The 22,875-nt window shown below is 38.2% G+C and overlaps 1 protein-coding gene across 2 annotated transcripts in view; it reads right to left on the minus strand.

Moving 5' to 3' along the window:
- The window catches only part of LOC137147563 (septin-2), a 59,149-nt gene that overhangs the window by 18,029 nt on the left and 18,245 nt on the right, over positions 1–22,875 (minus strand). For both annotated transcript variants that reach the window (XM_067539867.1, XM_067539868.1), the window contains exons 6-11: positions 18,061–18,195; positions 17,473–17,590; positions 10,073–10,174; positions 8,649–8,794; positions 6,325–6,408; positions 5,092–5,149 (exon numbers count right to left, since the gene is read on the minus strand). In XM_067539867.1, the coding sequence (XP_067395968.1) occupies positions 5,092–5,149; positions 6,325–6,408; positions 8,649–8,794; positions 10,073–10,174; positions 17,473–17,590; positions 18,061–18,195 (643 nt within the window). The remainder of the gene's footprint in view (positions 1–5,091; positions 5,150–6,324; positions 6,409–8,648; positions 8,795–10,072; positions 10,175–17,472; positions 17,591–18,060; positions 18,196–22,875) is intronic.

Below are 22,875 nucleotides of genomic sequence, written 5' to 3' on the forward strand. Positions count from 1 at the left end.
CTGTTGCTCCCTGTTTTGGCAGGGACTGGAAGCATCATGGAGGCAGCATACTCTCATTTGACTCTGCAGCAAACTTCTTGCTGATGTAGAAACATCATTGCCATGCTCTGCAGGGAGCACACATTCACCCCCATGAGAAGAAAAAAAGTCACAGTAACACCAAACCTCAAAGAGGTGAGGCAAATTGGAGGGGAAAAAGAGGAGAGGAACATGTTTGGAAATCCTCTAGAAACACAATTCCTGACAATCCCCAAGAAGCAGAAGTCAAAGGGCCAAATTTAGCCTTAGTGTAAACTCCATCTACTTTACTGGAGACAGAGCTGCCCACACTAGGACTGAATTTAGCTCCAAGTGTCACATTACTTTTGATGGCAGTGCAACAACAACATGGAGAGAAATCAGCCGTTTCACGAGAGAGTTAAGAGAGCATAGGATTAAAAATTAAACATGCAATACAAGGAAATTCTAATAAACCACATTAGCACAGCACACACATTGATACAACTTTGTATTGATTATTCCCATTACTGCATGTTTTGGCTAGAGCACAAAACCAGCCACAGCCTTGCACATTGCAGACTCCTGCTTGAGTAATGCTTAGGCAACAGTCCCCAGATGGAAAAGGAAAAGGAATGGCAAGAACTCAACAATGTTCATTTCCCAGTAAGACCGTTCATTTTTCAAACAAATGAAATAATGAACAGAAATAGCCAGGTCCCGGTCAATAATAAATTCAGATGAGAAGGGGCTGTAGGAATAAAACAATATGAAGAAATAGAACTTAAGGCTGTGGACCTTCCAGTAACTTCAAGATGTTCCCACGATATTTGCTGTGTTTGTTAAAAATACCTTCAATACCAAAGGGTGCAACTAATATTGTTAACTAGGGCCAAGAAAAATATGCTCTAGTCTAACGACTATATTGCAAAAAAGGATCTCCATCAAGAGAAATGTTTTGCTTTATGGGACTCTCTGGCATTATAAATACTACATTTATAACGTAAGACAAGTCACTGTATTCACAGCCACTGCACTTTATGGGCAGAGAGTATCATTTCTTACTTGGAACTATGATTAAGAGTGTACACACGTTAAACTGGTTTCAACAAGTAACTTTAAAAGGCAAAATATATCATTAAAAAATGACATCAACATCATCATTCTATTCTCCAGAGAACTGCTAATCCGATTTTTTTCCAGGCGGTTTTCTTTTCATCCTGTTCTCCAAGGATAAAGGCTCTTTCACTCCACAAAGGAACATGTAAAACTGAATTTAATACTACATCCTCTTACCATTATAGAAGGACAATAGCTTACCAAAGAAAAAGGCATCATACTTTAAGGGTACTTTTATCTATAGTCTTTAACAGGACAGTTGATGAAGGTCTAGCCTTTTCATACAAATATTAAATACTTCCCACAATACTTGCAACTTACTGAATATTTAAATACAATAAAATTAGTTTAAATAGCATTATCAGGCACTGGGATGTCTGTCAGAATAGGGCCAAGCAAACGGAGAAGACTGTCCCATTGTAGTTTATTTGTCACACTGTAACCCTATTATCTGATGACATACTGGGAAATCAAGAAACACAGGCAAATCAAAAAGCAAGGCAAGGCGAAGGGGGAAGAAAAAAAGAACTAATCCAATTGGGAGTGTTAAGTATTACAGGGTATTCAATTTATTGCAGGCCAGCATAATTTAGAAAAAGTAATTTACAGTAGCACACTATCTTCCACCTAAGGATTTCAAAAGCCTTTGAAAAAATACTGTCTGCCACTTGACAGGTAGGAAAACTGAGGCAGAGAGAAGCAAAGTGGATTGCCTACAGTTTCATGATGAGTTAGGTGCAGAATTGGGGAGAGAATCCATGTCCCCTGATGCCTCAGTGACTTCAGGACCTAAGTATCATTTTCAAAAGTGCCTCAGATACTTTTGAAAGTTTTATCCTTTATGCTTCTCATTCTCATTAACAAGGGAAGCATTTCAGAATGTGACATAACAGGGTAGGTTGCTCCAAGTGTCCATGATGCTTTTACTAGGAAAGCTACCAGGGCTATTAATAGCAAAAAGTCACAATAAATAATTTGTACTTTTAATATATTTACATTAAGGAGACCAGACACCATTACTTCTCTCTACTCCCCTGCCTCATAAAAAACAGGTCATTTTACACTTGGAGACTAAAAGAAAAAATAATCTAACTGTCTGCAGAAAAACAAAATTAAATCTACACATGTCAAAAATGGTCTTGTAATTTGGCTAAAGAATCAATGTTAGAGATTAATGACTCCAACTGGCTGAGGAACATGTTCTTTGATATAATAAAAGATCATTATTTAGCAGAAGTGATGCCTTGATAATGATGATCCTGGCACATCCCCAAACCTTCATTCCCTTTGGGGTTATGTAAACCTTGCAGAACTGTAAATAGAACTTCAAGCACTGTTACTCATTGGAATGCAAAAGAGAAGGGGAAATGGTGGTTTGTTTTCTCAGCAAAGGCCAAGGAATGTAAGCCCATTTCCTCTGCGCCTCTTTCCCCACACAGTCCACCCCAACCTGAACCTCAACAGACTGCCTTGGCGATGAAGAGATTTCATACAACTTTATCTACAGAAGACTCAGCAAAGCCTCTTGATCTTTTAAAGGACGGCAGACAGCAGAAGTTTAATCTATTTGTTTTTTCAAGTTTCAACCTAATCCTTCTCAACCTTAACAGTAGTTATTTAGCATTTATTAGTCCCACTGAGAACTTCTAGAGATTGTCCTCCAAGAACTTCAAAGTCTTCAACATCTCTTTGGCCCCACATATACACGCAAATACACACATACCTACAAACAAGCAGAAATACTAGTCACTTAACCTCTCTCTAAATCTAAATCTCTAAATGTAATAGAAAACACTGTCAAAATGATGTTCTTGACACTTTCAAAGCAGTTAGTGTTGTTAAGTCTATTGTTCCTTAATCTGGTAATCAGTAAACAGGATGCAGTTAATTTGTTTCACTGTACTTGGAGAAGTCATTACCAATGCAGCTCCATTAGTGAGAGTGCTAGCACTGACAGAATACAGACTTAGAATGGTATTTTTACCATCATACTGAAAGAAAGAAGGGGTAAAAAGCATTGGTGTCCCATCTCCAGTAGTGTTCCTGCTATTACCACCACTAATGGTATTGAAACCATGGGGATTTCCCAAAAAAGGAAGTTTTTAAGCAGCCAGAGATGACAGCAAGGCAGGTAACATGATTCAGTCTTAACCGGCATGCTACAAGGCAAGAGGAAAACAGAGACTGAAATATTAGCATTTCGTGGACTTCTGGCCTGATGTAGAAATCTTGAGATTGCCTTTCATCTCAGAAATATGCATCCAATTGCTTATAGGGTTGCTATCTTTGATCTAGCCAGAAACTAGTCTATATTAGCTCTTCCCCTTTTAATCGTGCCTTTCCTCCGTTCACACACTGTGACCTGGGACTAAACCATATTGAGTAAGACTGCTGCTCTCTGAAAAATTGATAGTAAAACACCTCCATGTCCCAATGATGGGACCAATTATGTGGCTGTAGTACTTGAATTTAAATACTGTGCCAACAGTCTCTGATGTCAAAAGTTCTGATCCAATGCCACATCTATATGCTGGAAATTTTAAGACCTGAATAAACATCAATTTCACACCAAAACAAAAATTACTGATTAGACACTTTCATTCTCTAAAGTGACTGGAACAAAAGAAAATAACCAAAAAAATGTAGCTACATAAGTGAATTTTAGGTCAAGCGTAAGAAGAATAAAAATGGAAGACATTGTGGTCAAAAAAGGTAAGGATCAGACATCAAACTGTAGGAGTATGGAAACTGATGGTTACAGTCTATATAACACTTTCCCTGACTCATCCAGTAGGTACCTCAATCTAGCCTCAGAGCTGCTAGGCCTTGGTCGATGGTCTTTTCTCCCTCAGTCTCTTTCAGAAATGATTTTTATATTATAATGTAAGATCTATGATCAATAATCTTCTGTGTGCTGCGACAAGGTGTAACACTGCCAGACCAGGTGCCAGCTCATGCCACAGTCCCTATGTCTCAACTCAACACTGACAAATACATAGCTGGAATCAATCTGACTCACTTGTGTGTCAGTATTGTTCAAATAGGCACTAGAATTATAATTATTGTGTTTAGACTTAATTGAATGCTTGCAAGTTGTTGCAGGCATTAATCTCACTTATAACATCTGTATCCCTTATTGTAAGGTAATATTTGAGCAGTTGTATTGTGAGCCTCTGTGACTCTGTAAATCACCAGACAGGAGAGAGACATTAACTAGTGTGAAGGGCTGATCTTCAACAGAAGGTGTTACGTCCTTCCCAACAGGAAAGGTCCATCGGCACCAGACAAGACTATTGTGGGATGTTAAAGCAGACAAAAGACTGCTTGTTTGTTGTTCTGCCCCCACCCCACATCCCCACTACCATGAAGATGAGTGATGCAAGTGAATTCTTCCCATCACCTAAGTTTGCAGGTCAAAGTACATGGCAGGAGGATAAAAACCCGAAACAAAAGGAACTTGCTATCTCTATGCTGCCTGAACTCCAGGGGGCAAGGTTTTTCTAGTCATTAGCAAGAGATCCCCAGCTGCTTAGCCTGGGTTGCCCTAAAGGACATATAGAGTTTATGGATAATAAAAGCTTCTATCACCTTATGCAAGATATGTGCCTGCAAGCAAAGAGTTGTGCTCACAGCACACACAATATACAAGTAAATCTGCAAAATGCAATTAGTTTGCAGGTACAATTAAGATCCCCGTTCTTCAAAACTCAATGCTTAAAGTCTTTTTAGGTGACCTAAAGTGCAGAAATCAGTAGAAGGAACTATTGTGTAGCCAATGTAAATATTAATTTCATTTTATTTCACTTTTACTGAACACTGGAAGTTCTACACAAATACAAATTTTTCCTATAGTAGGAAAGAAAATATTCATTGAGATTTTTATGGATATATCATACAGAAATGGATACATGTATCATTTAATTACAGGTTTTGTAATGAATCAGAAAGGAGAAATTTGTTACAATGCATCCTTACCTCAGCCTCTTTCTGTTGGAGGATCCTATCCTTGTCTACAACTTCTTCTTCAACAGGCCTATCAGACACAAACACACATTGTACAGTGTAAGGCATGGAAAAGGAAAAGTACACACTGCCTCTGAGAATAGAGTCAAGGCTCAGTTTGGGCAATAAAGAGAGAACAAGATTGACTGCATGCTTTCTCACAATGGAGTGGATGAAGAAGTCTTGTTGCTTTAAAAAACTATTATAAGCAACATATTATACTGTACTGTCTAACTCCTTCAAATGTCTTCCCCACTAGGTTTGTCACTCCCATCTTCTCTCTTTCTCCTATTGTTTCATACAAGATGTTTCCTTCACTCTCGTGCCTTGTTCTGTCATTTACTACAATTGAGACATTTTCTTTGCCATTCCTCCATGGTATCACTGTAGTAACAAAACAAAGCTGTGGGACAGATACAGTGATGTCTTTCTCCTTTCTTTTTGAAAACCGATGTTTGGGTGATTAGTAAGCATTTCAAAGTAAAGCAAGGAAAGGAATAGGTTATCATCAGGAAGATGCAACACTAACAGATGTGTTCCTCATAATAGAGAGAAACAAAGCGCGTCCAGGGCACACAAATTGATGAAGAATAAAGATAGATATTGAATGGGTTTAATTATAGAACAAAATGAAACACCGTAAACTGAAATAAGGAAACATGGAAAAGAAGTGTGTTCAAGCTAAGCATGGCCATCTAGCTGTATATCAATTATTACTGAATAAGTCAAAGTAAAATAAAAAACTTAAAGAAAATATATTCCACAAAACCCTCGGCTAATGTGTCAACCTTTCACTGAAAAGTGAAACAGCCTCCATCCTAAGCTTCACAGGCTGGCTCTCAGTTAAATACCCTAGTTCCTTAGGTTTATTATTTGGTAGGTGTTATAAAAGGGGGGGAAACCCCACCATATTTACAATCCACTGCTTCTCTATGTAAAATATGAAGGGAGGAGGAAGGAGAGAGGGTATGAAAACAGGACCAACCAAACCTGTAATTTGTAGGTGTGGTATTTACCTAGCTTTATTAAATAATCCCTGTTGAAGTTATTTCCAGAAATTCTCCAATGGTGCATCTCAAAGCTGCATCTCAGAGAAGAAATGGGGAGCCAAATGGAGAGGATCGCAGGGAAAGAGAATCTGTCCCATGGCACAAATGTAAAATGACAGAATCAACTGAAGCAGAGTCCAAAGGAGCTCACACTCACTTGCCAGTGCGTTTTAATCTCTCTGATCGGAAGCTCTCATAGTGCAAATCTTGGGTGACTTCCTGCAGGTCCTGCATGTGCGTTCTGGAACAGTAAAGGATTAATATTTTACATTTTTTGTTGATAGGTTAATCACCCTCTTCCATGCACTGCTTCTATTACAAAAATCACTATATTTATTTGGGACTAAATCCTAGGTAGAAGCAAAGGCTATGTCCTCCTCTCAGAGTTAACTGGAACATTAATACCTACACCACACTTTTTTTTTTTTTTTTTAAATGATGCTGAAGTTTCTCGCCTCCTGAAAATTACCTTAAAAAAAAAGTAAAATTCTGCTGTCCTTCATTGTCTACTACTTCAGAGGAGGTGTTTGCAGTTTTGTGGTAATCTCAAAATTGTAGTAACCCTTGCCTTTGTATTATATTTGGTATTTAAGAGATATTTTAGAAACTATGTCCTAAAATGCAGCTTATAATTTCAGACTAGCTGGAGCTCCTTAGCCAGCGTTACAAAGCCTTTCAATGTCCAAGAACTTTCAACTTTCAAAAGTACATATATCAGAGCTGACCAGCAGAGGGCGATCTTTGACTGCAGAGGCTATACCTATGCCAGAAATCTACAATTAAGCTGAATTTCCAGCAACAGTAAGTTACCATAACCACCTCTCATTTAAAAAAGTTACATAGCTAAATTATACACACAAGGTACACTCATAGATCAGGTTTATTGTATTTAAGTGGCACTTTCTAGATTGTCAGGGCTTAAGAATTAGTCTATCCTGACCTCTCTCTTTAGCATATTTAAAAAAAACAAAACAATGAGAAAAATGTAGTCTTTCTGCAGCAACACTACACTCTTAGAAGAAACCATCAAACTTACAAGTTACACTGTGACCAATCAGTGCACGAGGGATATAAAAAGATAAATTGGTACGAGGGTACATGATACAATGTGAATTATAGCAAAGAAGGGTGGACTTTTTAGGGGTATGGAAGTAAACTGAGTATAACAGTACAGACCAGTGAATTGGAAGACGGGAGAGAACGACACTCCATGAGTACAGTCCTAAGGTAAGAGCTACCAAACAAGACAGAAGTTGTAACAGGTTTAAAGCACACTGCCATCATTCGTCACAAAGTTCTAACTGCTTCTCATTCTGAATGAGAAGTTGATATAGTTGTCAGATTAATGTAAGTCAAACTGTGGCCCACTCTCTTTCACTGAAGTCAATAAACACTTGAAAACTTTCTGACCAAATTTAGCACTGAAAGCAAGAGAACAACACTGGCTTCAGCCATGTCTAGTGTAGATATTCAGGGTGGTGATGTGTAAGCTCCCCCCATACATATAGCTAGGCCAAGGCAACTTAATCCATACCTTCAATAGCTCTGCATTATTTCATTACTCGACCTCCACTGAGAAAAGACTACTAAATAATGTCCAGTATGAGTTTCAATTAACCTTAGTTCCATAAATACCCATCTAAGATGGTTACAATATGATCAAATAAGAGTGGGTCTCTTATGTCAAGAGTCTTTGTGAAAAAGCACTGAGTGACATATAATTCATGGATTGAGTTGAGAGGGTGGTTATACTACTATGCTACCTGGATTAAATAGATGCAACAAATCCATTATAAAATGGCAATATTAACAATGATAAATCCAAACACACGGTCATGACCTATTATTAATATTTATCATTTGTATTGTAGTAGAGCCTGGAGGCCCTCAGGCCTCAATCCCACTAGCTCTGCATGGGTAGATACTTGCACACTCAAGCAGTCATGACCAGGACAGTGGTCTAAGTCTGCCGCAGGAATCTTTAGCTATTATGAAGATGCCACTGAACATCTCAAAACGTCCTTAAACTAGACTGCATGGAAAGAAGTCAAAAAGTGAAACATCATCTTAAGTAGGCGTAAACATCATGGTATACTACAAGCCATCTTGACCTGTGGAAAGTTTTCTTTATGCTCCTAAAGACTAGGACCAAGCAAAGATACTATAGCTAATGGATCAAATTTTAATGTTAATATAAACAGCATTTTTTAAAAATCCACCATGGGTAAGTAAATTGCAAAGAAGTCACCACATATATTTACCTGTAACAATCACACGGTTAAACGTATAGGCTGCATCTTTGTACATCATTTTTCCTTGCCATGGGCAAATGAGTCCAAAAAAAAGAGAGAGCAAAAGTAGTAGGGCTAGAAAGAATTGAGGTCTGTGTACATAAATGAAAACATCTAAGAATCAAATCAAGGGCACCTCCTGATTCAACCGACACCTAATGCCAAAGATTAAACACATGCTTTTACTTACACCAGCATTGTGCGCAATTTAAGGAAGTCATTGTGCTCTGGATTCTCAACCTCGACCACTCCCCAGGGGTAAAGGCGACCTCGAATTTTTTTTCCTTTCACCTCAATAAGTTGGTTGGACCCAATAACAGCAAAGGGAATGCTTGCCTAGAAGAGACAACCGAACAAAAACAATGTAAGTTCTAGAGAAAAATAGACATATGTTTCAGTAGTGAAGGGAAAAAAAAAAAAAAAAAAAAAGTTACCAAACCAATGTGACTAAAACCCTTTGCATTAGAAAACAGAACACTGGCTAATCCTATTCCCTATGCTGCACATAACAGCTCCTCAGTATTAATAACTATAGCCTTGTGATCAGTTTTGTCTTAACACCTGTGCAAAGGAAAATTATTTACAGTGGGGAGTCTTTTTTGTTGGTTTGTTTTCAGTTACAACTCTTATTGTTTAGGAGACTTTTGCTTTTGCTGAAGCACAGTTCACATGTGGCCTGTCATCTGACATAAATCACCCATGGAAACTACAGTTCTAAATCAAAAACAGGAATAGAGAGTTAGGATGATGGATAACAAATAGCTAGGGATATTCACAGCATAAGGCAGCCCCCTGTGGGGCTGCAATCAGGCTTCAGGGGATCCACCAAAATAAACCAGAGAACAGGGCCGCCGTAAGACTCCTTGGGGCCCAGGGTAGAAAGCAGAAGCCCGAGCCCTGCCGCCAGGACTGATGCCGAAGCCCGAGCAACTCAGCTTCATGAGGCCTCCTGTGGTGTGGGGCTCCAGCAATTGGCCTGCTTGCTACCTCACAATGCTGGCCCTTGTTTTAAATCCGTTGGATGTGCAGAAAAACAGTTGCTGTGGCAAAGGTGGGCTGTGGAATTTTTATAGCAAGTGGGGGAGTCTCAGATAGAAAAAGTTGAGAACTCTGGTTTAAGGTACACTGTAAAGTGTTTATGCAAAGATACCTGTAGCACAGACATGAGTGTCTGAAATAAATTAAGATCTTCATTACTGATTTAGTTTTGAGAGAGGCTAGAAGTGTCACAGTCAGTTAGCCTCTCACTTCTCTGATCTTATTTCAAATTCTGGATTAAGTCAGAAAGAGGATTGGTATCTCATTCTAGCTTCTAGTAGACATCTGCTTACATTTTAAAAAGTCACAATCTAGCTCAGCTGGACTTTGGAGGAATCCAAGACTGCAATCAAAGGGAGTACTTGCAAGGTCAAGACTGAAGTGTTTTACTACAGCTGCATGGAAGCAGTTCATGTGGTACTTGGATCTAAGTAGGACTATCCCTCAGTTCCATGCGCGTAAGTCTCAAATTTTCAACAAATACATTATAAACTGAACATAACTAAGAATCCTGTAGCTTTATAAGAACTAGTTAAAATAAAATTCAGTCTTTTAAGTATCAAGTGAAGAACTCACCTTCAGAACCCTGGTCTGTTCTTTGAACTCCTCATCTTCATCAGAGTCTGCATCAGGCAACTGGTAAATCCTAATGCCATGCTCAGAAATCTCATCCAGAACCTGAAAGGTTTTTGGGTTATTTTTTGGGGGGATGGGGAGGGGGGGAGAAGGGGGTGCATAAGTTGGAAAGATAATGATCAAGTTCTTATCTGGCTAGAGATTCACTATAGGTTTTAAGTAGATATATTTGATGTACAGGTCTGCCATCCAAATCCTTTTACACTCTGAATTTCCTAGTCTGGGGATGTTTCCTACTCTTAAATAACTTGTCCAAGTAACCAAAGAAGTCGTTAAAACAACTTACATTTGGCTTACTCTTTGGTTTTGTATACTTGCCTACCTGGAGATTACCTGAAATTGCTTTAGCTTCACTAGAAATCTGACTCTATCTTAAAACGTCCATTGTGATGCAATGTTGTTGTAGCTGTGTTGGTCCCAGAATATTAGAGAGACGGGGGAGGGAGGAGAGTGGGGGAGGAAGAGGAGGATGGAAAAAGGTAATATCCTCACACACCTTGTCTCTACCTTAAAACAGTATTTTCACATTTTATCTCCAGTCACTGAAAAGAGGCTACCTGGACCTTCAGTTCACAAATATCTTAAGAAGGATGGCACAAAATAAGTAAGTGTCCATTTAGAGAGCTGTAGGTTTCAGGTATGGGAAACTAATTGGAAAGTAATTATACAACCTTGAGATGGCTGGAGGAAATCTACATTAGGCTTTGTAGGACTTTCTCAGGCAAATTTCATTTTAGCCTGACGAAATTACGTCTCCATACTTGAAAGCACTGCAGGGCTTTGTGAATTAATGTAGGATCTCTTTTTGAGCAGTGTAGAAAACAAACATTTTGATATAGATTTTTGATAAAAACTGAAAAATTTTCTGAAAATAATTTTCACTGAATTATTTACTATTTAAAAAAGCCAGAGGCTACAAATTACAAATGGTTAAATATGAATGATAGCTCTACCACCTATGTCCCCATTACTCAAGGAGATCTAGACTTGGGACCTCACAGTGCATGCTGAAATATTCTCAAACGCATCTTACTGTATGTTTATATGATGCTGGCACCCAAATAAAATAATTAAATGTAAACAAGCTGATTCAAATAGCATATTCTTCTAAATTCAATACTTTATATATGGTGACTGTTCACTGAATGTGAAGTTTTAGTTTTTAAAAATACCATCCTGCTGTAACCAGGCGTTTAGACAATGGATTTGAATTTATAACTGCACAGAATTCAGTATATTAACATATGAAAGTTGGAACACATCACTCGCTATGGATAGTAACCTTATAACATAACATACATAGCACTATCTTCTTGCATAGAGCTTTACGGAGATTAAAAGAGATATGGCACCTGCCCCAGAGACTTTATAACTGAAGGTAAACATGGGGCTTCAAGACCAACAAAGAACAAGGCTATTGAAGAGATAGCAAGCGTTAAAAATATTAGCTATACAACAAGCAAATCATTAACATAGTTGGAATTTATATGTACTGCCCTGCCTCTGTCTGGGAAGTAGGAACAGACAACACACAAGTAACAGTCAATGGTACAAAGCAAGGATAAGAAGTGGATTTTGAGGAGGGATTCATTACTTACAGCTTCAAAAAATAGCAAGCACAGATCATAATATGTGCATCCATTATGTATTTTACATACTATATATTCAAAAACTGAACAAATGCTAAATTAAAGTTTTATATGACCTAATCTTTAACTGCAGCTAAGTCCATTTCCCACTTAAAATGGAGAAAGAAAGTTATTCAAAATCCTCTAACAGTGAAAGATATCCACACACAATTCTCCTTTTTGTAACTAATATCTGGGATTAATATAAAACACTAATCTGAACTTCTGTATACATTCTTTTCCTAATGAAATCACTGCAGGGGTAAGCAGCTAGCTTAAATCTAGACCTCTGGCAGTTTCAAAAGGTGGTACTATTTAATTTTCCCTTCAAAACAGAGGAGAACAGTTCCATTATGATCCTATAAATTATAAAAAAGTCTGAAATGAGAATTTCCTTCTATAAACACTGAGGAGATTCTGTTCAGATAAAAGAAAGTGTGCCTGTTCTTAGTATCACTGAAAAGAGCATTAAGCTCTTCAGTGGAAAGCCAGAATTCTATCTTACAAGTTATCTTGGATGTTCTAGATAACTCAGGAAATGTAACTGTAGAAACCCCCCAATTGGTATTCCAGAGGCTGCATCTACACTAGCAAGTTAGTGTTTGTTTAAAATAGCAATGCAATTGCAACAGTTAGTGTAGACAAGACATAGGCCTCCACAATGTCAAGAAATCAAGTTTTCATAACACAGTGGTAAAAACACTCAAGTGCTTATACTGTCATTAGCACTGATGTAACAGCATCGTTGTTGAAAAACAGGTAGTAAGTTAGCTTGTACAGATGCAGCTACTGAGTCCACAAAAGATCTTGCCATGGAATCTGCATCAATATCATTGGATGCCTTGAGTTCTCTGTTATAATGATAACTAGTAAATCCACTGTAGGAAAGGCTCTCTCAGTCTACTGCTTGTATAATCAAGTTTAAATGACATCTAAGCCTTTTGTTAATCCGGGGTGGGGGCTAGAGGAACACGTGACCCTTGTTTATATACCTCCACTATTCCTATAATTTTTTTCTTCCTGTGCAGAATGTAAACAATTGTTTTCAAGGTAAAATATAATGTATCTGAAGCCACAGCAGCTCTGCTGTACATACACAGAGATCCCTATACCCTCAACCTTCTCAACTTTTAGAAGAGAAATATATGCCAAATAAGCTATATGCCACATTTTAATAATAGAATATGAATATCTAAAGACTTGTGTCTTGGGTTTCAAATTTGGAAGTAATATTAGTTAAGAAAAATGGAAGTACAACTTTCAATTATTTTATTTATTTTTATTAGAAAGGGGGATTTTAAGTAAACTTCATTTGAAGAATCAGAACTGGAAGCTCAAGTCCACAACAGTGGAGCAAGATGAAAAACATCTCGATAGGGGAAACATTAACCCCACTTAAACTGAAGACAAAATAAGTAACAGCAAGATATTAGCTTGGAGACGTATAAATTCAGAGCTTAGTACAGTTTTGCAGAATGCAACATGACAAATGATTGGAGTTTACACTGTCACCTAATGATGAGACATGCACAGCTGGTATAGGTGAAGCAGTATTGCAGTGTGTTGCTCCTATGTAGATACATGGAACAAGAAAGCACATTTAGCCTGACTGAGATCTTAGAGATAAAAATGCAACTGAAACAATAGAGGGAAAGCAAACAACAAGGGGTGCTAGAATATATTACAGCTGTTAAACCTAGTGCTTTCCTCAGAGGAAAAAGAATTGCAATAAAAACAAACTGTATTTTATGATCTCAACAATGAAATAGCATTTTGCTTCTTGAAATCTCAGGTTTATTGGCCTCAGGGGGTTCTGTGTTCCTAAAGATTAGCCTTCCCATGGGAAATTAAAAAAAAGTCAAAATACTAGTTCCCCTCTCATGAAGTCATTCTTTTGAGCAGGTTTCCTTAGTGGTTTTGCATGGCACAGCTTGTGAAACCGCCTTGCAGTTCTTCTCACTCAAGAGTTTTAAAAAACAAAACAAAACAAAAAAACCCTTTGAATTCCAGCAAGACAAAACAGGAATTACTCCAAGCTGGGTTTCCTTCACAAGCATCACAACTGATCTTTTTGCTTAGTCCAAAGAAGCAAAACAAAAACACTATCTTAGATTAACCGCCAAATGGCAGAGACATCTAAAACAAAATCAAAGCTCCTGCAAAGGCAGATTTTGATCCTTATTCCTGATTAGAGATTTTGTAACTGAGATGCTTTGAGTTAGAACAATATACAGTAGCTAGATTTTCAAAGCTTTGGAACCACATTACACATTTTACTTAGTTAAACCATTTGTACTGACCTCTGCCAGTAGGCCAAAAATAATTAAGACTAAATTGTTTATCTGCTTCTTAACCACCCCACCACACCTGGCAACAGTTTAGGTGTCACTTATGTTTTTATGGTGAGGTAACACATTGCTGAAATAACAATGTCCTTCAACATAAATCAAGATTGTTTTATAAGGCCTGGTTTATACTACAGAGTTTTGTCCGCTCTGCAATTAACCCCCCGCTGACAAAACGGCCCTGTTTTCTGGACATAATAAAACCATCTCCACAAGAGGTGTTGGGCTTTTGTTGGCACAGTTAGGGCAACACAGTGTTAATGTAGACACTGCTTCCCTTTACATCAGCCTTTACAATTTCACCACTAAACTGACAAGAAAGCCCAAGATGGTTCCTACTCCTAGCTGGAAGGGGCAGCCATGTCAATTTCATGCTCAGCCTGTAATTGACAAGGCTGCCCATTCTGGAGGAGAGTGGGGTGGTGAAGAAGGGCTGGGTGGCTTCTCCCAGCAGGGAAAGGAGAGGGGATAAGTTCCTGGCGGCTTCCCCAGCTCCCTCCAGGGAAAGGGGAGGAGAAAAATCCCCAGCAGCTTGCCCTGGCTCCCAGCTGGAAGGGGGGGGGGAGGGGAAGGGGCCCCTGTGGGCTCCCAGGAGGGAGCTGAGAGGTGGGACTCTGAGCTTCCCACACTGCCCCATAGGTCAGTGGAAGTGCTCCTGGTGAGGATGCACTCCATTGACTAATTTTTTAAGTGTAGACGAAGCCTAAGATTTGTTTGTTAAAACTATGTCATGCTACAAACTGGAAAGCATGGATTAAATATGGACTGATATGAAAGCAATATGATCAAGTGAGATTTCATTGAGTTACATCCATTCATTATAGGATACATGGGTTAGGACTTGCTTCTATTTGCCATTATTGCAATAAAATATATGTTTACCGCAAAACCTCAATCTAATGTCACTTTTGAGTTTATGCTGAAAGCCAGGCAATCCAATTTAAGAAAGGTCAGAAAATAGGTTTGCTTGCTCTCTGTATTTCGCTGCTGGTAATGCCCTCCCTGCCATTACCCCAAAGTGAATGCCACATCACATGCATGCTATGTGATGCCGGACACTAAAGGGAGGTCACCAAAAAGTAGGGGAAACGACTGCTATAAAGAGATTATATTTAATCGAGGATAAAAATAGCAATGACTGAAGGACAGTCCTAGCAACTACTGAAACCCAGTTGGCATACATCCCGCTATGTTTAAAAAGAGTAGAGTTGCTGCTTTTGGAGAAAGCGGTGTGCATGCAGAATTCCTGATTTTACATCAATAGACATTTCAGTTGAAATATAAATGGGAGCAGAATAACCATTTTAGCATTGAATCATACTTTGTAATTTCAAGGGATACTTTAACATTACACACCCAAATCTATACTTGCACACCCAAATTTTAACTCCTTAGGCACTCAGTCTGCTGCCAAATGCAGAAATGGGAACTCCAACTCAGATGATGATGCCTGAAAATTGGATCCACTGAGCTCAGCTAATGGCCCAATGTAAACAGGCTGAAAGATTAAATAGAGTTTGTTTATATAAAGAAGGAGCTCCCAAAGGAATATGCTAAACAAATAATAAACTTCCCTCACTCAGCCCGCACCACTAGTGCGCACAAGAAGGTCTAACACTGGTGTAAGCCGTACAACCAGACATGTTTTAGAGGGTTTGTTTTTTCCTACAGAACTACAGTATTTAAAAGTCCAAAAGCTTAGACAAGACTTCTCCTGACAAGGTTTACAGTTTCCTTTTTATTTTAATTAAAAGCAAATCTGACTATCTAGACTTATGGAGAGTACAGTGGTAGGATAGGCCACTTTGTAGAACTGTCTCTCTCCCCATCAATGTTCTGGGATTTATATTGACAAGGAATAGTGGCTGGATTTAGCTAAAGTGCTAGTTAAGCCTGACCTAAACTTAACCACTTTTCCTTGTCAAGACAAACCCTTGGTCCATCTTATAGAGAAAACAGATAAACTAAAAAGCCTGGGAATAAAGATCCATAAGGACAATAAAGATCCGCTCTAAAGGACTGCTGGAAAACATTCACGGAGGTGACTCAAAATGCCTTTTTACCCCACTACACAAGGAGCAAAAATTCTCTTGAATCTTTTTGTATGTTTTAGGAACTTTTCCACTCTACCAGTAGGTGCTTTGAGATGATGTTATTCAATGCTCATACATAAACTATATACTAACTATACCCTTACCAAAAAAAAAACTGCATTATACTTACAAAAAAAGGTTTTGCATACTGCAAATTCTTATCAATTACAGCATAACTGTACAGAGTTTTAGGAGTACTACTGAGCGTGTTCCAAGACACGATTCAGTAACTGTTTTAAAAAATTTAGGAATATCAATTTTACTTTGCAGAGTTCAAAACCTTTGTGAGAATATATTATCCACTATATATTTGTGACCCATGCACAGAACTTCCCAGAGGTCTAATGTCATTTCACCACCATAACCTTTATTTTTTCCAAGGACAAAATAATTGCCAGAGATTTGTGTTGGTTCTGAGAGGTTAAGAGACTGACAAACTAGACAGCATCAGGTTGACACAAAAGCAAGATGTTAATTGAAATATCCTGTGGAATAGTAATATTGCTATTCAAACTCACAATTAAGTTGTGCTCCACTGAATGTTGTCTACCACCAAACCAGGCACCTACCAAATACCCCTCCATGACTCCACACACACAGTTTTATAGAATCAGTGAATAAAAATAAATTGACAAGGATTACATTTTCTCATTCATTGTGTAAATTATGTCATGTGCTAAAATTTAAAATGTAATAAGTAACAAGAATAGAGTCTACTAAAACCATAAACACACACAATACCACTGTAAAACCCACCCTAGCAGCATATCGGCAGGAAAAGTCCACTCTTGGAAAGGCTTGGCAAACAAGAATTAAAAGCACTGAAAGATTTACATTACCAGCTCTGTCTGGAAGACTTCCTAATCCAGTGCAGCCCTAAGTATACCCTGATATTTCATGCAAACAAATAACTGTCCTGTTAAAAACTGATGCCGGGACACATGCTTCTTTTAATAGCAACAAGGTTACAGAACACATCTTGATAACATACTTAAAAGTCACAGGAAAGTACTGCAATAACCTTTTGGGACATACTCACTTCCCCTCGATCATTTCTACACTACGGGTCAGATGCTCATCTGGTGCAATTTAGTGTAGTGCCAATGAATTCAGTGGAGTGACATTGATTTACACTAGCAGAAGAATTGTCATATGTCTGAAATGTTCCATGATTCAGCTAATGGTGTTCCATCTCCACTCAACTTCCTTTATTTTTATGTGGCTCAAGCCCTGTGCTGGACCACATTTTTCTGATATTCAGGTGTTATATTTACCCTTCTCTTCAGCCTCTCTCTCTCCTTCAGTGTCAGAGTGTCAGCCTTAGCAATCACAGGGACAATATTGACTTTTCCATGAAGAGCTTTCATGAACTCTACATCTAAAGGCTTCAGCCTACAAGTAGGAAAAAAAACAACAAAACTAAATTAAACATAAGGGACTATTAAACATACCTATTAAGTGACAAGTATCAGGATTATTGCAATATATAAGTAGCTGTTAATTCAAGATATCTATATAAATAATCTGTCTTGTAAATGTAAATGACTTGGAGCACTTATCTATTGGGCTGCTCATGTAAGGTTAAATTGTAATTAAAGTTCGTCTCCAGAAGATGAATATTACCAGCTTTTATGTTTCTGGGTGATAAATAATTTAATATTTACTCCTACAAATTAAATTCCTACCAGAATAGAGACAAAGCAGAAGGAGGTCATTAATCCCAAAGCTTGTTTTAATTGAGTTAGCTAACTGACAACTTGGCAAGTAACTCCATTAATATAAAGGTTGTCTCCAAATCAGGGAAGTTACCAAACTCACGCTAAGGACAAAACACCCTAAAATATAAGTATTTATTTTCTTACCCATGCCCAAAGGGTGATATGAAGTAAAAACAGCAGTGGACTCTGTTGTCTATAATGTGGCGCCTGTTCAGACCACTCTCGTCATGAAGGTATCTTTCAAACTGATTGTCAATGTAATGGATGATTGTTTTGAAGCTGTGGTATGAAGAAACAGAGGCATCTTATACAGGCTGTATTTTTTTTTAAAATTATTTGTGATGAGGAAGGGAGGAACAAAGGAGGAATGTGTGCTCTGATTAACACTTCTGAGTAAAAAAATTCAGTTTCCTAATATTGTCTCTTGTGGAGCACTTCTTTGATGAATTAAAAAAACTGTTTAGCATGTGATACACAACAGCCTCCCCCATAACAACTACTTATCTCTGCAGCAACTTTACATTCACTTCTGTTGGGTGAAAAGGTTAACTGCAAGTTCAGAGACAAACTCAATGGTGAGACAAGACAAAGACAGGAACACAGAATGGGTTTTTTTTGTTTGTTTTAAACCAACTGACAAATGGCATAGCCAGGATATCCTCTTGATTTGCAGTTTGACAATCCTGACCTTAGAACCAGATTTCTATAGTTACCTATAAAGATTCTGGTATTTTAACCTGTTTGAATTCAGTCTAAATATATTTGAAAGAAATGTGATTTATTAAGCTATTTTGCCACCTTCCAAAACCTTCTTCTGTTGGCAAATTCTTACCTATCTCAAGGAAATTTAAAATATGCACTAGAAGGAAATAATGGAATGTAAACTTATTTTGTGATACATTAACTGATATCACCAACAGTGGAAATTAAAAGTGAAAAATAAAATAATTAGGGCTTTTTTAGAGAAGGTATGTACTACTGAGCAGATTTGTTGTTTTTTTGAGTACTCCAAGGTTCAGTGGTTCTCAACCAGGGGCACGTGTATCCCTGGGGGTACACATAGGTCTTCCTGGGGGTACATCAAGTCATCCAGATATTTGCCTACTTTTACAACAAGCTACATAAAAAGCACTAGCAAAGTCTGTACAGACTAAAATTTCATACAGACAATGACTTGTATAGAGCAATATAAACACAAATATAAATACAATATTTATATTCCAATTGATTTATTTTATAATGATATGGTAAAAACAAGAGTAATCAATTTTTCAGTAATAGCGCGCTGTAACACTTAGGCATCTTTGTCTGATTTTGTAACCAAGTAGTTTTTAAGTGATGTGAAACCTGGGGGCACGCAAGACAAATCAGACTCCTGAAAGGGGTACAGTAGTCTGCAAGGGTTGACAGCCACTATACTAGATACCTCACAAAAAATAAAAGACATGTTCCTTGCTCTGAAATGTTAACGATTTAAATAAGTTGGTTGTGACAGCAATGAACAATGAAGGGAGGGGAGAAAGACAAGGGAACCCAGAAGATACAAACATAAGATTAAGCAGATACTTTGCATCATGGGTACATCTTAAATTTACCATTCACTTTTTTTCCCCCACTTAGATTAACTTTAAATGTGATTTTTTCCATTGATGAGGGGGGAGTGGAGGTGGGGTTAGAGGAGTTCAGAAAGGAAGACAACAGGGAGATAGCAGGGACTCTGGGAGAGACATAGGGAGGGAGAAGTTAAGGATCAGGAGAATGAAGGCAGACCACAAGTTGGAGGAGGGCAAAAAGATGGGGGGTACACAATAATTGCCTGTTGCAAATGTAGACTGCAACAGGGACGTTTTCTTGCTTTTAACCCTGAGGATCCCGAGCATCTGATCAGACTGAAGGCACAAGAATCTATGGTGAGGTCTGGTTCTTGTACACCGCCTTATTAAGCCCTTCCACCGCTTGGCACGCATCTTGATACCACTGGCAAATCTGTTATAGCTGTACAAGTGGTGGTGCAAAGTGATTCTGCAGCACTAACTTCATTCAGGTCATCCACAAGACTATCCCCAGGGCAGCCAGCTCCTATCCCCTTTTACACACACACACATACACACACACACACTCCCTCCCCTCCCTCCTCCCGCCCCACCCCACATGGAGCTTCAGCTCTGGCTTAGGAGAAAGAGGGGCAGAATGATACTGTTAAAGTGGTGTTCTCCTCAGATATCACAACGTTTTTATTCCCTTTTGCTCACAGAAGTGGAAGAGATTATCTCAGTCTACATATTTTAAATATAACATACAAGCATAATGATATAATCAACATCCACAAAAGAAGTTTACTGAACTGTTGGAGGGAGACATCGAACCTTAAGTCTGAACTATCTAAAACGTAACATGAAGGACAGCCTGGATTCTGAAAGTAACAAGGGCCAAGACAGACTTCTCATTGAGGGCATTCTCTCCCCACTCTCCTCCCAGCTTAGTCATGTTTTTATACACACAGAAATAGAATTATTAGCAGGTTTCTAGCTTTTTGATTTACTGGTTAACTCTCATACATATCTGTTTACTTGACATTTGATGGGCATTTCTTGAATGCATTATCACTTCTTATTATTTGTATTATTGTAAAACCTAGGCTATGATAGGAGTTTAAGGTTTGTATTGAAATACAAGTAGAAGAGAAGTTTCCAAGGTGATAGGTCTTTAAAAGTGAAACTACAGTGACCTTAAAATACAAGGAAGATGTAGGTGTCTCCTTTTTGGCATAATCCACAAAGAATCCATTTGTAAACTGATACCTCCTTGTGGTAAGTGATATTAGTAATAGAATTAATATGCATATTTCTATTGTCTCTCTCATTTGTACTTTACTGGTTATAAATTTTCCTATAGGAAAAAAAAGTAGAGAGCAAAGGAATGTCTTTTAAAATTACTTCCATGACACTTCAGTATTTTCTTGCTAAAACTCATTTTAAGAGTTAGCATTAGTATCCAGACATGTTGAAAGAGGATAATACATTTTATGTTGCTGTTGATCTTTAAACAAAACTCCTTTTAGCTGGAAAAAGATAATGAGATTGAAGAGAGACGAATATTAGAACAGAAACCAAGTACAAACAATGGGAAAACACCCCTGGTTACAAGTTTCTCTGGCAATGTACTTAGTTTACGTGCAGTTTTATAGTCTTAACTGTTGTAATTTTTCCTATGAACATGGCATTAGTGTATGGTACCTTCTGATTTCCGGGAAACACCTGGCTTTGCACCACTATGCTATCATTACTTAGAAGACAGCATATCCTGTACTATGTATCATAATGGCAAACAACGCAATCATTACATTGAAGAGTTCATTGGAGAAAATGAAAAATAAAGCTGAGCTGCCAAAAAACACAAATTCAGCCTAACAAAAGGCAGGAACAACAGAACTGATAACTATCAGCAAACCAGAAAGCTCTACTGAAGAGCAACCTGTCACACTGGAACGAAGATGAAACACAGAAAATGTACTGAACACCTAGATCTAACAAGTGACTTTGATAGTTGTATTGTCATCAGCAGTCCCTTTGATGACTGCCTAGTCCAAGCCAGGATTGAGGAAGACTGCACACAGTACAATAAGCATCGCAGGCTATGTTTAGTTATTTTTGGAAAATAAAGTGCCCTTCTCTTGTCAGGGTTCCGACAAAGGTTCACCATAAAGAATCCTCTGTCACATTTCATATTAAGAGTATATAAATTACACACAAAAAACAATGTTAAAAGAATGTTAAGGTTTCAAAGTGAAGCACTTAAAAGTTAGGAAGTCCCAAAATTAAGACTGTCCAAACAACCTTCATTCACCTCCCTTGAGCATATGCATTATCACAGTTTTTCCCCACAGGGGCCCTGCCGCACTGAGTGCATAGGATGGACTGTACTCACTGAATGAGTGAGCAGCTGTTCAGTAGTTTGTTTTATCTTCATTTGGGTGTGCATATATCATTAAAGTTCATATAATTAAACCAGAATGTGATTATAGATCACCATAATGCATTCATACAATGGAGTTAGATTAAGGTTCCACAGGCAACACTGATCCTGGCACTTCCTAATTTTTGAGAGCTTGACTTTCCAACCTTACTGTTCTTTTACAAAAGTTTTTTGTACATACCTTCCTAGGTTTCTAAAATAGCAAACTGAAGAAAAACTATCATATGGAATAGATCCACAGTACAGATCTCTGCCACTTGAGCTAATGGAGTAACTGGTAGCAGTAATAGGGTGCCATCCCTTATGTAGATCAGTAACTAGATGAGGGTGAGACACATGCTTTACAGATATTTGCTGACAGCAGAATCAGAAATCTCTGGTTCCATCCCAGGCTCTGGAGGAAACTGATCTCTAGTAACTGCAGACTCTTATGCACTGTAACGCCCAAGCCTGACCACCTCTGTCCTGTGCTCTCCAACCTGTGCCAGTCCAGTCCCAGTCTTGTTTCTTCTCCTCCTCCAGCTCCTCAGCCCAACATCATCTCCATTCTATTCCCTCAGTTCAGGCTCCCAGTTCGAGCCTCAGTCTTCCCCACATCCTGGCTTACAATCCCCATCTCCCTCCTCAGACTGAGATTTTTCAAAGTTTTATAAATTCTTCTAATTTGGGCCTTTTTTCCAAAGAAACAGCAAAAGGCAACTCTCCTGTTAAACTTCAAGTCCCTGCTCAAAAGCATGGAGGACACTACAGCTTCACAACAAAACAGCTGTAATTTAAAAAAAAAAAAAAAAAACACAAACAAACATGGGCTAAACAATGTATTTTTCCTTATCTTGCTCTTGGAAAGGGCTGCACCCCTTCTGCTGAAACTTTGCAAAACTTCAGCCTAAGTCATATACCTGGAAGGGAAAATTTCAGCCTGAAAGATTAAAATTTGGCAAAGTTATAAGCAACTGAAAACAGGGTCTTACAATAGGAAGTATC

Source organism: Emydura macquarii, unplaced genomic scaffold (assembly GCF_026122565.2).
Source record: "Emydura macquarii macquarii isolate MOO-44397 ecotype Brisbane River unplaced genomic scaffold, CSIRO-AGI_Emac_v2 contig_554, whole genome shotgun sequence".
Classification (NCBI taxonomy): domain Eukaryota; kingdom Metazoa; phylum Chordata; order Testudines; family Chelidae; genus Emydura; species Emydura macquarii.